This window comes from Chiloscyllium punctatum, chromosome 16, assembly GCF_047496795.1.
Source record: "Chiloscyllium punctatum isolate Juve2018m chromosome 16, sChiPun1.3, whole genome shotgun sequence".
Classification (NCBI taxonomy): Eukaryota; Metazoa; Chordata; class Chondrichthyes; order Orectolobiformes; family Hemiscylliidae; genus Chiloscyllium; species Chiloscyllium punctatum.
Window position 1 is genome coordinate 52,566 of NC_092754.1, and position 12,529 is coordinate 65,094.

The window sequence follows — 12,529 nt, forward strand, 5'->3', positions numbered from 1 at the left end:
GATTTAACACCTTCAGTCCTGTATTAATTGTCCCTCTTCTCATCGTCATTCGTTTGTCCAGTGTGCTTGAAGTTTGATTGCTAACCCTTTCCATACACTCTGTCCTATTTGCATCTGAGCTGGAGATTTTAATAAGCTCTCCTGAGTTCTGCAATCTTATCTCCTCCTTTAATTCCAGTTTTCTAATTTCCCCTATTACTGAAACCTCCCCCCCGCCATTTAGTTTAGAACCCTGTCTACAGCCCTATTTATGTGATTTGCTAGGACTCTGGTTCCAGCATGGAGGAGATGAAGACTGTCCCATTGGAACAGATCCCTTCTTCCCCAGTACTGCTGCCAACGTCCCATGAATTCAAACCCATTTCCCCCACACCAATCTTTGAGCCACGCATTTACCTGCTTAATCTTATTGACCCTGTGCCAACTAGCTTGTGGCTCAGGTAATAATCCAGGGATTGTTACCTTTTTGGTTCTGCTTTTTAATTTGGCTCCCAGCTGTTTATACTTCCTTTATCAGAACCTTTCCCTTGTTTTATCTATGTCATTGGTACCTACGTGGACCATGTTCACTGGTTCTTTACCCTCTCAGTCCAAGTTCCTCTGCAGTCCAAATGAGATATCCCAAACCCGAGCATCAGTCTTCGGGACTCTCAATCCTGATCACAGAGAACAGTATTTATGCCGGTAACTGTGCTGTCCCCAATTACAACATTTCTCTTTTCTCCCCCACTTGAATGGCTCCCTGCACCACGGTGCTGCGGTCAATTGGCTTATCCTCCCTGCACTCCCCATTCCCATCCACACAGGAAGCAAAACTCATGAACCAGTTGGACACGGGCAGGGGTGGAGGCCCCTGCAACTCTGCCTGCCTCACGCACAGCCACACCCTCCTACAAAAGTGTACATTTGCTTTGAATTTCATCTATGTGACTATTTAAATATTGTAAAGAACTAAATAGTTGTATTATCCATAGTATGTTCTTGTATTTTGTTTTACAGTTACCCAAGAATGAAATGGCAGCTGCAGAACCAACTAGGCCACCCTCCGGGTCCAAACGTATTTCTTCTTTTGATCTTCCTGTACACCCAATTTTAAAACCCAACACCAATACCATGAATATTCCAAGGCCCAAATCTGCCAAAGGTCGTAGTCGCCCCAGCTCTGCTTATATTCAGAGTCCAGAAACTTGTTCATATCCCATTCCAGTTCCATCTGCTTTTGGTGACCTAAGCAACAGTCCTCCATCTTCAATTTTACATCCTCCCAACAGGATTACTCAAGTGACCAACGAGGATGTTCCAAATCTTCTCCATCAAATTCCATCGCGGCCATCCTCATCCTTAAATAGGTACAGAGTTTTACCATCCATTGGAAGGAGAGAGACCAGTGACAGTGGAATAAGGACTATAGCACAACAAACCAATAAACTTAATCTGCATACAGATCTTGAACAAAAATTAAAATCAAGCAGAGAAAAGAAGCCACCACTCTCTAAATCTGACACTGCAACCTCAAAAACACAGGTATCTCAGAATGCATTAGTCACTTTGCCTGATGAACCATCAGAATCTGAGCCAAGATTGCGACTTGCTGTGAGATACCCATCGGGCCAGAGATTTGAACGCTGCTTCAGGCCTTCAGACACATTACAATCAATCCTGTCTGTAGCTGAATGGAAGAGTAATAATAACTATGCTAACTCTGTGGTTGAAACCATGGACGTTCCTAGGAGAAGTTTTAGTGACCTGTCAAAGACACTGGAGGAATGTGGAATTCAAAATAAATCAGTTCTTTGTATCTTACAAGATGAGGGCGATTAGTACTTAACATATGTAAACTGCGTCCTTCTATTCAAGATGAAGAAGGATATAGAAACAAAGTCCAGTTTGCATTTAATTGCTAAAGATTCCTGAGCATGAACTGAATTGATAGAGCACATTCTATGATTTGAATAGTTTTTTCTCACATTTTAATGAAAAGGATGGTTAAAAGATACATAATGAATGACTTTGCAATCTGAATCTTTTCTAGGGACTTTTCTTGGTGTACAGTGATTATGCATTCATTGAGGCAGTGAGAAATCCAATTAAAAGAAAAACTCATGGGTTGTTTACAACTTCAAACGCAGAACAAAGAATTTTCACGCAGACTTTTGGCTGTCTTTCAGTTCAAAAACCTATCTAACTTGGCCTTTCTTTACATTCAAGATGTTAAATATCTTTTCAACTTTAAACAGCTTTCACAGACATCTACAGTAAAAATAATCCAAAAATACATAACCCTTTGTGAAAAATTCTTCCTCAAACATTTTAAATGGCTATTCAGAAATAATACGCCCAGATTGTAGATTACTCATGCTTGGAAAGATCTCACCAAGTCCCTTTTTAAGCCATCTGACAATCTTATGTTTCAATAAGACCATCTCTCAATCTTCTAAACGTCAATGAGTACAGGCTAAAACTTTCCTCATAAAACAACCCCTTCATCTTTATACCAGAGACTAAAACTGCATATATTCAGCCTCACGAATGCCCTATACAGTTGCAAAAAGGCTTCTCTAATACACCACCTCCTTGCAATTAAAAGCAATCTTCCATTTACCTTCCTAATTATTTGTATCTGCATGCTAACATTTTGTAATTCACATCTCTCTGCACCACAGCATGCTGTTGTTTCTCTCCTTTTACCTAATATTTTGTTTTTCTATTTTTCCTACCAAAATGGAGCTCTTCAATCAAGAAGTTAAGAGTTAGCTGATCCTCCACCCATGCTAATATACAGTATAAGCTCAACAAGATGAGTTTTAACTTATAAGACCATAAGACATAGGAGCGGAAGTAAGGCCATTCGGCCCATCGAGTCCACTCCGCCATTCAATCATGGCTGGGTATTTCAACTCCACTTACCCGCATTCTCCCCGTAGCCCTTAATTCCTTGTGACATCAAGAATTTATTAATTTCTGCCTTGAAGACATTTAGCGTCCTGGCCTCCACTGCACTCTGCGGCAATGAATTCCACAGGCCCACCACTCTCTGGCTGAAGAAATGTCTCCGCATTTCTGTTCTGAATTTACCCCCTCTAATTCTAAGGCTGTGTCCACGGGTCCTAGTCTCCTCACCTAAGGGAAACAATTTCCTAGCGTCCACCCTCTTCAAGCCATGTATTATCTTGTAAGTTTCTATTAGATCTCCCCTTAATCTTCTAAACTCCAATGAATACAATCCCAGGATCCTCAGCTGTTCCTCATATGTTAGACCTACCATTCCAGGGATCATCCATGTGAAACTCCGCTGGACACGCTCCAGTGCCACTATGTCCTTCCTGAGGTGTGGGGACCAAAACTGGACACAGTACTCCAAATGGAGCCTAACCAGAGCTTTATAAAGTCTCAGTAGCACAACAGTGCTTTTATATTCCAACCCTCTTGAGATAATTGACAACATTGTACTCGCTTTCTTAATCACGGACTTAACCTGCATGTTTACCTTTAGAGAATCCTCAACTAGCACTCCCAGATCCCTCTGTACTTTGGCTTTATGAATTTTCTCATCATTTAGAAAGTAGTCCATGCTTGTATTCTTTTTTCCAAAGTGCAAGACCTCGCATTTGCTCACATTGAATTCCATCAGCCATTTCCTGGACCACTCTTCCAAACTGTCTAGATCCTTCTGCAGCCTCCCCACTTCCTCAGTACTACCTGCCTGTCCACTTTACTTTGTATCATCGGCAAACTTCGCTAGAATGCCCCCAGTCCCTTCATCCAGATCATTAATATATAATGTGAACAGCTGCGGCCCCAACACTGAATCCTGTGGGACACCGCTCGTCACCGGCTGCCATTCCGAAAAAGAACCTTTTATCCTAACTCTCTGCCTTCTGTCAGACAGCCAATCCTCAATCAATACCAGTAGCTCACCTCGAACACTATGGGCCCTCACCTTGCTCAGCAGCCTCCCATGTGGCACCTTATCAAAGGCCTTTTGGAAGTCTAGGTTGACCACATCCACTGGGTTTCCCCTGTCTAACCTACTTGTCACCTTTTCAAAGAACTCCAACAGGTTTTTCAGGCACGACCTCCCCTTACTAAATCCATGTTGACTTGTTCTAATCCAACCCTGCTCTTCCAAGAATTTAGAAACCTCATCCTTAATGATGGATTCTAGAATTTTACCAACAACCGAGGTTAGGCTAATTGGCCTATAATTTTCCATCTTTTGCCTTGATCCTTTCTTGAACAAGGGGGTTACAACAGCAATCATGCGGGACTTTCCTGACTCCAGTGACTTTTGAAAGATCTCAACCAACGCCTCCTCTATTTCCTCAGCCACCTCCCTCAGAACTCTAAGATGTAGCCCATCGGGGCCAGGAGATTTATCAATTTTAAGACCTTTTAGCTTTTCTAGCACTTTCTCTTTTGTAATGGCAACCATACTCAATTCAGCCTCCTGACTCCCTTTAATTGTTGGGATATTACTCATGTCTTCCACTGTGAAGACTGATGCAAAGTATTTATTAACTTCTCCTGCTATATGCTTATCTCCCATCACTAGCCTTCCAGCATCAGTTTGAAGTGGCCCAATGTCTACTCTTGCCTGTCATTTGTTTCTTATGTATTGAAAGTAACTTTTACTATCATTTCTAATATTACTGGCTAGCCTACCTTCATATTTAATCCTCTCCTTCCTTATTTCTCTCTTTGTTATCCTCTGTTTGTTTTTGTAGCCTTCCCAATCTTCTGATTTCCCAGTGCTCTTGGCCACTTTATAGGATCTCTCTTTTTCTTTGATAGATTTCCTGACTTCCTTTGTCAGCCATGGCTGTCTAATCCCTCCCCGGATAATCTTTCTCTGCTTGGGGATGAACCTCTGTACAGTGTCCTCAATTTTACCCACAAACTGCTGCACTTACATAGTAATCTTTCTAATGACATCTTATCAAATGGCCTTTGCATCCTCAAAGAACTCCAATATATTTGTCAAACATGATTTCCCTTCCAAAAATCATGCTGACCCTCCCTGATTGTCATGATTTTCTAAATGTACTGCTGGTGCTGCTACTTCCTAACTAATGATTTCCTGTATTTTCCCAATGACAGATGTTAGGCTAACAGCCACTAGTGACTTGCTTTCTCTATGCCTCCATTCTTGAAAGTAATCATTAATTTGAGTTTTTTAAAAAGTCTTAAATATTTTTAGAATCTATGGAATATTTGAAGGTTGTAACCAATGCATCCACTCTTTCTGCAGACATTTCTTTGGGTCCAAGCAAACAGTCTCTCACGTCCAGGGGACTTATCAGACTTTAATTCCATTTGTTTTACTCTCCAGTGATTGTGATTGTTTGAAGTTCCCTCTTTTGACCCTTCATTTTCTAGTATTAATAGGATAGGTTTAAGTGCCTTTCATGAAGGCAAAAAAAATTCTTATTCAAAATCTCTGCTTATTTCTTGTTTCCTATTATTAATGCCCTAGTCTAATCAAAGGTCAGCTGCTTTTTATTTTGTTATTTTTGATATTTGACTACAATGTATTATGCTTATAGCAAAGTAATTCTGACTGTAATACTGGTGTTGATAAAATAATGAACAGAACACTATGTTTGACTTGATCAGATGCAGGAAAAGTCTGTGACCAAAACAGCCATTTAAACTTTGGGATGGACTGACTTTTTTTTCTCTCCACCAGTGGGACCTCCTCATCCTAATTCCCAGTTCTCATTATATTTAAATGTGCCTATAGTTCAATAGTGTTGCTTTTAAATAGTAATATAGGTACGTGCTTCTGCCTCAGTTTGACCTTATAATACATAGATGGACAAATTAGTATTTATAATGTTTTCAAATGATAACAGTGGGTAATCAAAGAATAATACTTCTAATTCTTTCAAATTAAAGGTTTATAGCATTTTACAATGTATGTGTGAAGGAAATATTACATTTGAATCTACTCATCATACAATGACAATAGGATTATATTATGACATTTGACTATGACTTTGCATTTCGTTTACATGGCTTGCATTACTTATTGCACTGCAATTTACATAATATAAAATAGAACTAGGAAAATGGCTGTACTATGAACAATTCTATGTGTGTTAATTTATATGGAACGCTTTTTCAAAACCATTATCATTTTTGAAATCTATCATTGGCACAGTGAAATGTATATTTTTCCAAGTGGAGTTTTGACCCTGTTTTTTTTCTGAATTTGAAGACTTTCATTAAGCTTTCCCTTATGCCCCTGACTGAATTCAAAATTAAATTCCATATGTTTTTTGTTGTACTTTAGAACTTTTTTATATTATCTCAAGCAAATAGATAACACAGAAAATGTTGATCCATTCAAAATACCAGTTTGGAAAGTGATATAGCATGTTGCATACATCTAAAGTACTATGTAACTACTTTCATCATGTTAAAGAAAAGGGGAGTGGGTGGAAGGAGTTGTAAAGGGAAGGGACAAATAAAGAACATGGATCCAGAGGAACCATAAATGGCAACAGAATATTTAATGGCTGTTGAATAATTAGGGGTGGTTATGAATGCACTACCTTGTTTTCTTGTTGAGGGTAATTAACCATATAGAGAGAAAACAACAATTGTTTAGCCATATGTGCATTTAGCATTATCTTCTAGTACACTTGTAGGTACCATTCCTATCATAAGACTTTAACAAAGCAAACATGTTGGAACACGTGTTAAATTGTAAAACCCAACTATCTGCTGCTGAGATTTGTGGTACAAACATTTATTGGGGTTTGGCACGAAGATTCGCACAATACCATATTCGGAGTGCAAATTATGAGTGAACAGACCAGAATTTCTTGCTTTGCATTTAATTTCACCTGACTTCTTTGTATATTTACATAATATCGTTTATTTATTAAGGCAAGAGGAATTTATTATTATTATCGGTAAACATTTTAGTAATAATTAAATTTTGAGATCTAACCAAAGTTACTAGGAACTAAGCATTTTTCAACTGATACTTTTAAATGGTACAGCTATTTTTCTAGTGTTTTAATTATGTTTGTCATTTAATTAATCACTTTTCAAAAATAAAATCACACATGATTTGATTAGTTTTCTAGTCTTGCCTTTAAAATTCACCATTCAGGAACAATGTATTACAAAATGCAGTAATATTTTAACTTCATTATTGGGATCTGTTACAATGTATTATCCAGAGATAAAGAATAAAGGGATAAAATTTCTAAAACAATAAAAAGGACGGTGGGACACTGAATGGTACAACAGGCAAACATACCAGGCTTTCTTTTAGTCAAATTGTGACAATTTCAATGAGAAATTCACTTGATAATTTAGTTTTGACTGAGACAATGACTTTAAAAATTGAAATAAAAACAGAAAATGCTGGACAAACTTGACAAATGTTTAGAGAAAAACAGAGTTAATAGTTTGAGATTTAGAGTCATAGAGTTATACAGCATGGAAACAGACTCTTTGGTCAAACTCTTCCATGCTGACCAGGTTTCCCAAACTGAACTACTCTCATTTGCTTGTATTTGGCCTATATGCCTTTCAACCTGTCCTATTCATGTACCTGTCTAAATGTCTTTTAAGTGTCTACCCCTTCCTCTGCCAATTCATTCCATATACGCACCACCCTCTCTTTGAAAAGGTTACCCCCTCAGGTCCCTTTTTAATGTCTCGTCTCTCACCTTAAATCTGTGCCCTCTAGTTTTGAATCTTTGCTATTCACTTAATCTATACCTCATGATTTCATAAACCTCTATAAGGTCGCTCCTTAAAACTCCTACGCTGCAGGGGAAAATGTCTCAGCCTATCCTTAGGACTCAAACCCTCCAGTCTCAGCCTTCATCCTTGTAAATGTTTTCTGAAGCTTCTTCAATTTTATAACATTGTTATTATAGCAGGGTGATCAGAACTGTATGCAGTACTCCAAAAGTGGCCTCACTAATGTCCTGTACAGCTATAGAATGTTGTCCCAACTCCTATACTCAGTGCTCTGAGCAATGAAGCCAAGTATGCTAAATGCCTTCTTCACCACCCTGTCTACCTGTGACACCATTATCAAGAAACTATGTACCTAAACCCCTAGGCCTCTATTCAACAACACACCCCAGGACCCCACCATTAACTGTGTAAGTCCTGCCCTAAATTGTCTCATCAAAATCCAACACCTTCTATTTATCTAAATCAAACTTCATCTGCCATTCCTCCGCCCAGTGGCACATTAGACAATAAAAATCAGGAAGGACAGCTTGCAAAGCGAACTTCCCGTAACTGTTGAGACTTATTCTGAAGAGTCTTTGGACTTGAAACACTTTTTTTTTGGCTAAGTCCTAGCTGTATCAAATATTGAGGATTTGTCAATGAGGCTTATCGACTTGCCTGATCTCATCTCTTAAATTACTTGTCCCATCTCATGATGCCTCACACATCTGATTTCCACCCCTTATCACACCATTTCCAGACCACCCCATTAGTCAGCAGATATCCCAGAATTCACTGGCATTCCTTGTACCCACCCAATCTTTAAAACTGTGTGGACCTTGACAAGCACCATAAATCCAGAGCTGTCCTGCACGGGTCCCAATACTTGATGCGAACACGACAGACTGGTAAATCGGTGCATGCTTTATGGGCAGGTTCCTGGAAATCTTGCTAAACAGGGTGCTGCAATGGTGGAGCTTCCTCACTCTCCCAGGGCCAGCAAGAACAAGACACCCCAGGATGAACTCTCAGAAAGTGACTGATGCAGATGGAATGTCTTTACTTGCACACAGATCAACTGGTGGGAATATTTGAAGACATCTTAAACCTCTCCTTACTATGCAAGATTTTCACCTGCTTTAAGATGACCACTATCATCCCAGTGCCAAAGAAAAAACAGCCAACATGCCAGTGGCTCTGGTATCCATTATTGTGTTGTGCTTTGAGAGATTAGGAATACCACACCAACTCCAGCCTCCCAGATTGCCTTGATCACTGCAATTCATCTACAGTTACAACAGTTTCATAGCAGACACAGTCTCCCTTGCCTCTTCATCCCTGGAACATCTGAACAAGGACACTTGCATCAGACTACATTGACTTTAGCTCTGTCTTCAACATCATAATTCCAACAAAACACACCTCCAAACTCAGATCTAGGACTCTGCTCCCCTCTGGACAGTGGATCCTGGATTTCTTGACCTGCAGACTGCAAATCAGTAAGGATAGGCGACAACACCTTCTCCACAATTATCTTCAAACACTGGTGCCCCACAAGGCTGCATATTCAGTTCCTTACTATATTTCTTATACATTCATGACCATGTGGCCAAATTCAGCTCTAACTCCATTTACAAATTTGTTGATAACTACCATAGTGGGTTGCATTTCAAACGAGAATGTGTACAGGAATGAGATAGACAGCTTACTGGCATGGTGTAAAGGCAACAGTCTCTGCCTCAATGTCAGTAAATGAAGGAGCCTATCATTGATTTCAGGAAGTGGAGTGGCTGATATGCCATGTCTTGTATCAATGGTGCTGAAGTAAGAAGTGGTTGAGAGAGTCAAGATCATCAATCTATCCTGGCCCATCTATGCTATAATCCATGTCTATTTTCTCAGAAAGCTAAGAAAATTCAGCAAGTTCACAATGACGCTTGACAATTTTTCTTGCTGCACCATAGAAAACATCCGATCCATCATAGTTCTGGATAGCAATTCTAGTCTCCTTCCTATTGGAAGGATATTGTAAATCTTTTCTGATGCCTTTCAAGTTTCACAAGGATATTGGCAGGGTTGGAGGATTTGAGCTATAGGGAGGCGCTGAACAGGCTGGGGCTGTTTTCCCTGGACCATCAGAGGCTGAGTGATGATCTTATAGAGGTATATAAAATCATGAGGGGCATGGATTGGGTGAATAGACAAAGATTTTTCCCTGGAGTGGTGGAGTCAAGAACTAGAGGGCATAGGTTTAGGGTGCAAGGGGAAAGGTATAAAAGGAACCTAAGGGGCAACTTTTTCATGCAGAGGGTGGTACATGTATAGAATGAGTTGCCAGAGGAAGTCATGGAGGCCAGTACAAATACAATATTTAAAAGGCATCTGGATAGGTATATAAATAGGAAGGATTGAGAGGGATATGGGCCAAGTGCTGCAAAATGGGACCAAATTAGGTTAGGATATCTGGTCAGCATGGACGAGTTGGACCAAAGTCTGTTTCTGCGCTGTACATCTCTATGACTCAATGATTTTATAACTGCTCTGCCCAAGACCACAAGAAATTACAGAGTTGTGAAAACTCAGCCCAGTCCATTGTAAAACCCAGCCTTCCTTCCATTGACTCCATCTACACTTTCTTCTGCCTCAGGAAAGCAGCCAACATAATCAAAGACTTTTATTTCAGTATGTCCCCTAAATTGCTGTCACTATCTCACTAGCACTAAACGTTGCCACCACTATCAACATCTTGGGGTTACCACTGATCAGAACCAGAACTTGCAATGATTACTTTACATCCTGACTCTTCAAAGCCAGTTCCTCATCTGCAAGACACAAGTGAGGATTATGTTGGAATACTGCACACTTGTTGGATGTGTGCAGCTCCAAGAACACACAAGAAACTTGACAGAGTTTACAATTTTGCTGATGATACCATCATTTTAGGACAAACCTCAATCAGTGGCGAAAGAGATAGAGTGCTTAGTGGCATGGTGTCAAGATGACAATCTCTCCAACAACATCAACAAAAACAAAGGAGTTGGTCATTGACTTAAGGAAACAGTGTAGAGAGCATGCCCCTGTCTGCATCAATGGTGCTGAGGTGGAGATGGTTGAGAGCATTAAGTTTTGATTTGATTTATTGTAGTCACATATAGCTAAAGTAGAGGGAAAAGTTTTATTCTGGGAACAATACAGGCAGATCATAGCAAACAAGGACATAGGGTGCTTAGACAGAGTGAGGCATGCAAGGATATGGCTGCACAGGAAGTGCACAAAGCAAGATAAACATTATTTGAAGTTAGAAAAATCATTTCAGCAGTCTGATAGCAGTGAAGAAGCTGTCCTTGAACCTGTTAAAGCTTCTGTTATCTCCGGTCTGGCAGAAGAGGTGGAAGACAGCATTATCAGGGGTGGGAGGGGTCTTTGATGATGTCAGCAGCCTTTCTGTGACAATGAGAAGTGTAAATGGAATCAGTGGATGGGAGGTTGGTTTCTTACAGTCCTAGGCAGAACCGTCATCATACCAGGGCATCATGCACCCACATCGAATGTTTTCTATGGTACATCTGTAAACGCTGATGACGGTCCTTATGGAAATGCAAGATTTCCTAAGCCACCTGAGGAAGAGGAGGCTTTGTTGTGCCTTGTTGACCATTGCATCCGGGAAGTCCAGGATGGGTTATTATTGTTACTCCTAGGAATAAAACTCCTTGATCCTCTCCACCTCAACTCTGTTGCTGTAGGTAGGAATGTGTCCTCATCTTTTCTTCCTGAAGTCAATGATCAGTTCTTTTGTTTTGCTGACAGCGAGGCAGAGATTGTTGTCATTGCACCATGACACCAAGCCCGCCATCTGCTTTCTGTAGTCTGACTCTCGTTGTTTGATATCTGTCCTCCCATGATGGTGTTGTCAGCAAACTTGTAGATGGCATTCATATGAAGTTTGGCTACACAATTGTGGGTGTTCAGGGTGCAAAGTAAGGGGACTGAGAACCCATCCTTGGGGATGGTGTGGGGGGCACCAAAGTCATACAGCACAAAAACAGATCCTTCAGTCCAATCAGTCCATGCCAAACATAATCCCAAACGAAACTAGTCCTACCTGCCTGCTCCTGTCCCATATCCCTTATCAGGGAGTTACTGGGAGTGATATCCAACAATCTGTCTTAGTCCACCCATGCCAAACCAATGGTCGAGAAAGCATAACAATGTATTTATTTCCTCAGGAGACCAAGGAGATTTGGCATGTTCACAAGGACTCTTACTAATTTTTACATACACCATAGTAAGCATTTGATCTGGATTCATCGTGGTGTGATTTGGCAACTGCATTTCAAGAAACTACACAGTTGTGAACACCGTCCAGTCCAGTCCATCACGCAAACCACCCTCCCAACTATATTTCCTGCTGCCTCAGGATAGCAATCAAAATAATCAAGACCCCTCCCACCCTGGTTTTACTCTCTGCCACCCTCTTCTGTTGGGCAAAAAAGAGTAAAAGTTCATACACACATACAAAGAGATTCAGAACAACAACTTCTCCATGGTTATTAAACTTCTGAATAGACCTCACAAATTTTTAATTTAACATTGACCTCACTCTGTGTACCTTCTTTGCAGCTGTAACATTGTATTCTGCTTTGTTCTAACACCCTAATGTAGTTTGTATGGTTTGATCTGCCTGTACTGCACGCAAAACAAAACTTTTTATTGTTCCGCGATACGTGACAATAATAAATCAGGTCATATCAACTATCTGGCACATAGCAGCCTGCTTGATTGGCACATTCACAAGCATCCACACCCTCCACCACCAATACTCAGCAGC

The 12,529-nt window shown here is 40.3% G+C and overlaps 1 protein-coding gene across 2 annotated transcripts in view; it reads left to right on the top strand.

Moving 5' to 3' along the window:
* Positions 1-7,082, top strand: part of ubxn10 (UBX domain protein 10) — a 42,002-nt gene extending 34,920 nt beyond the window's left edge. For both annotated transcript variants that reach the window (XM_072585917.1, XM_072585918.1), the window contains exon 2: positions 1,000-7,082. In XM_072585917.1, the coding sequence (XP_072442018.1) occupies positions 1,000-1,821 (822 nt within the window). In that variant the 3' untranslated portion in view covers positions 1,822-7,082. The remainder of the gene's footprint in view (positions 1-999) is intronic.
* Positions 7,083-12,529: the final 5,447 nt, after the last annotated feature.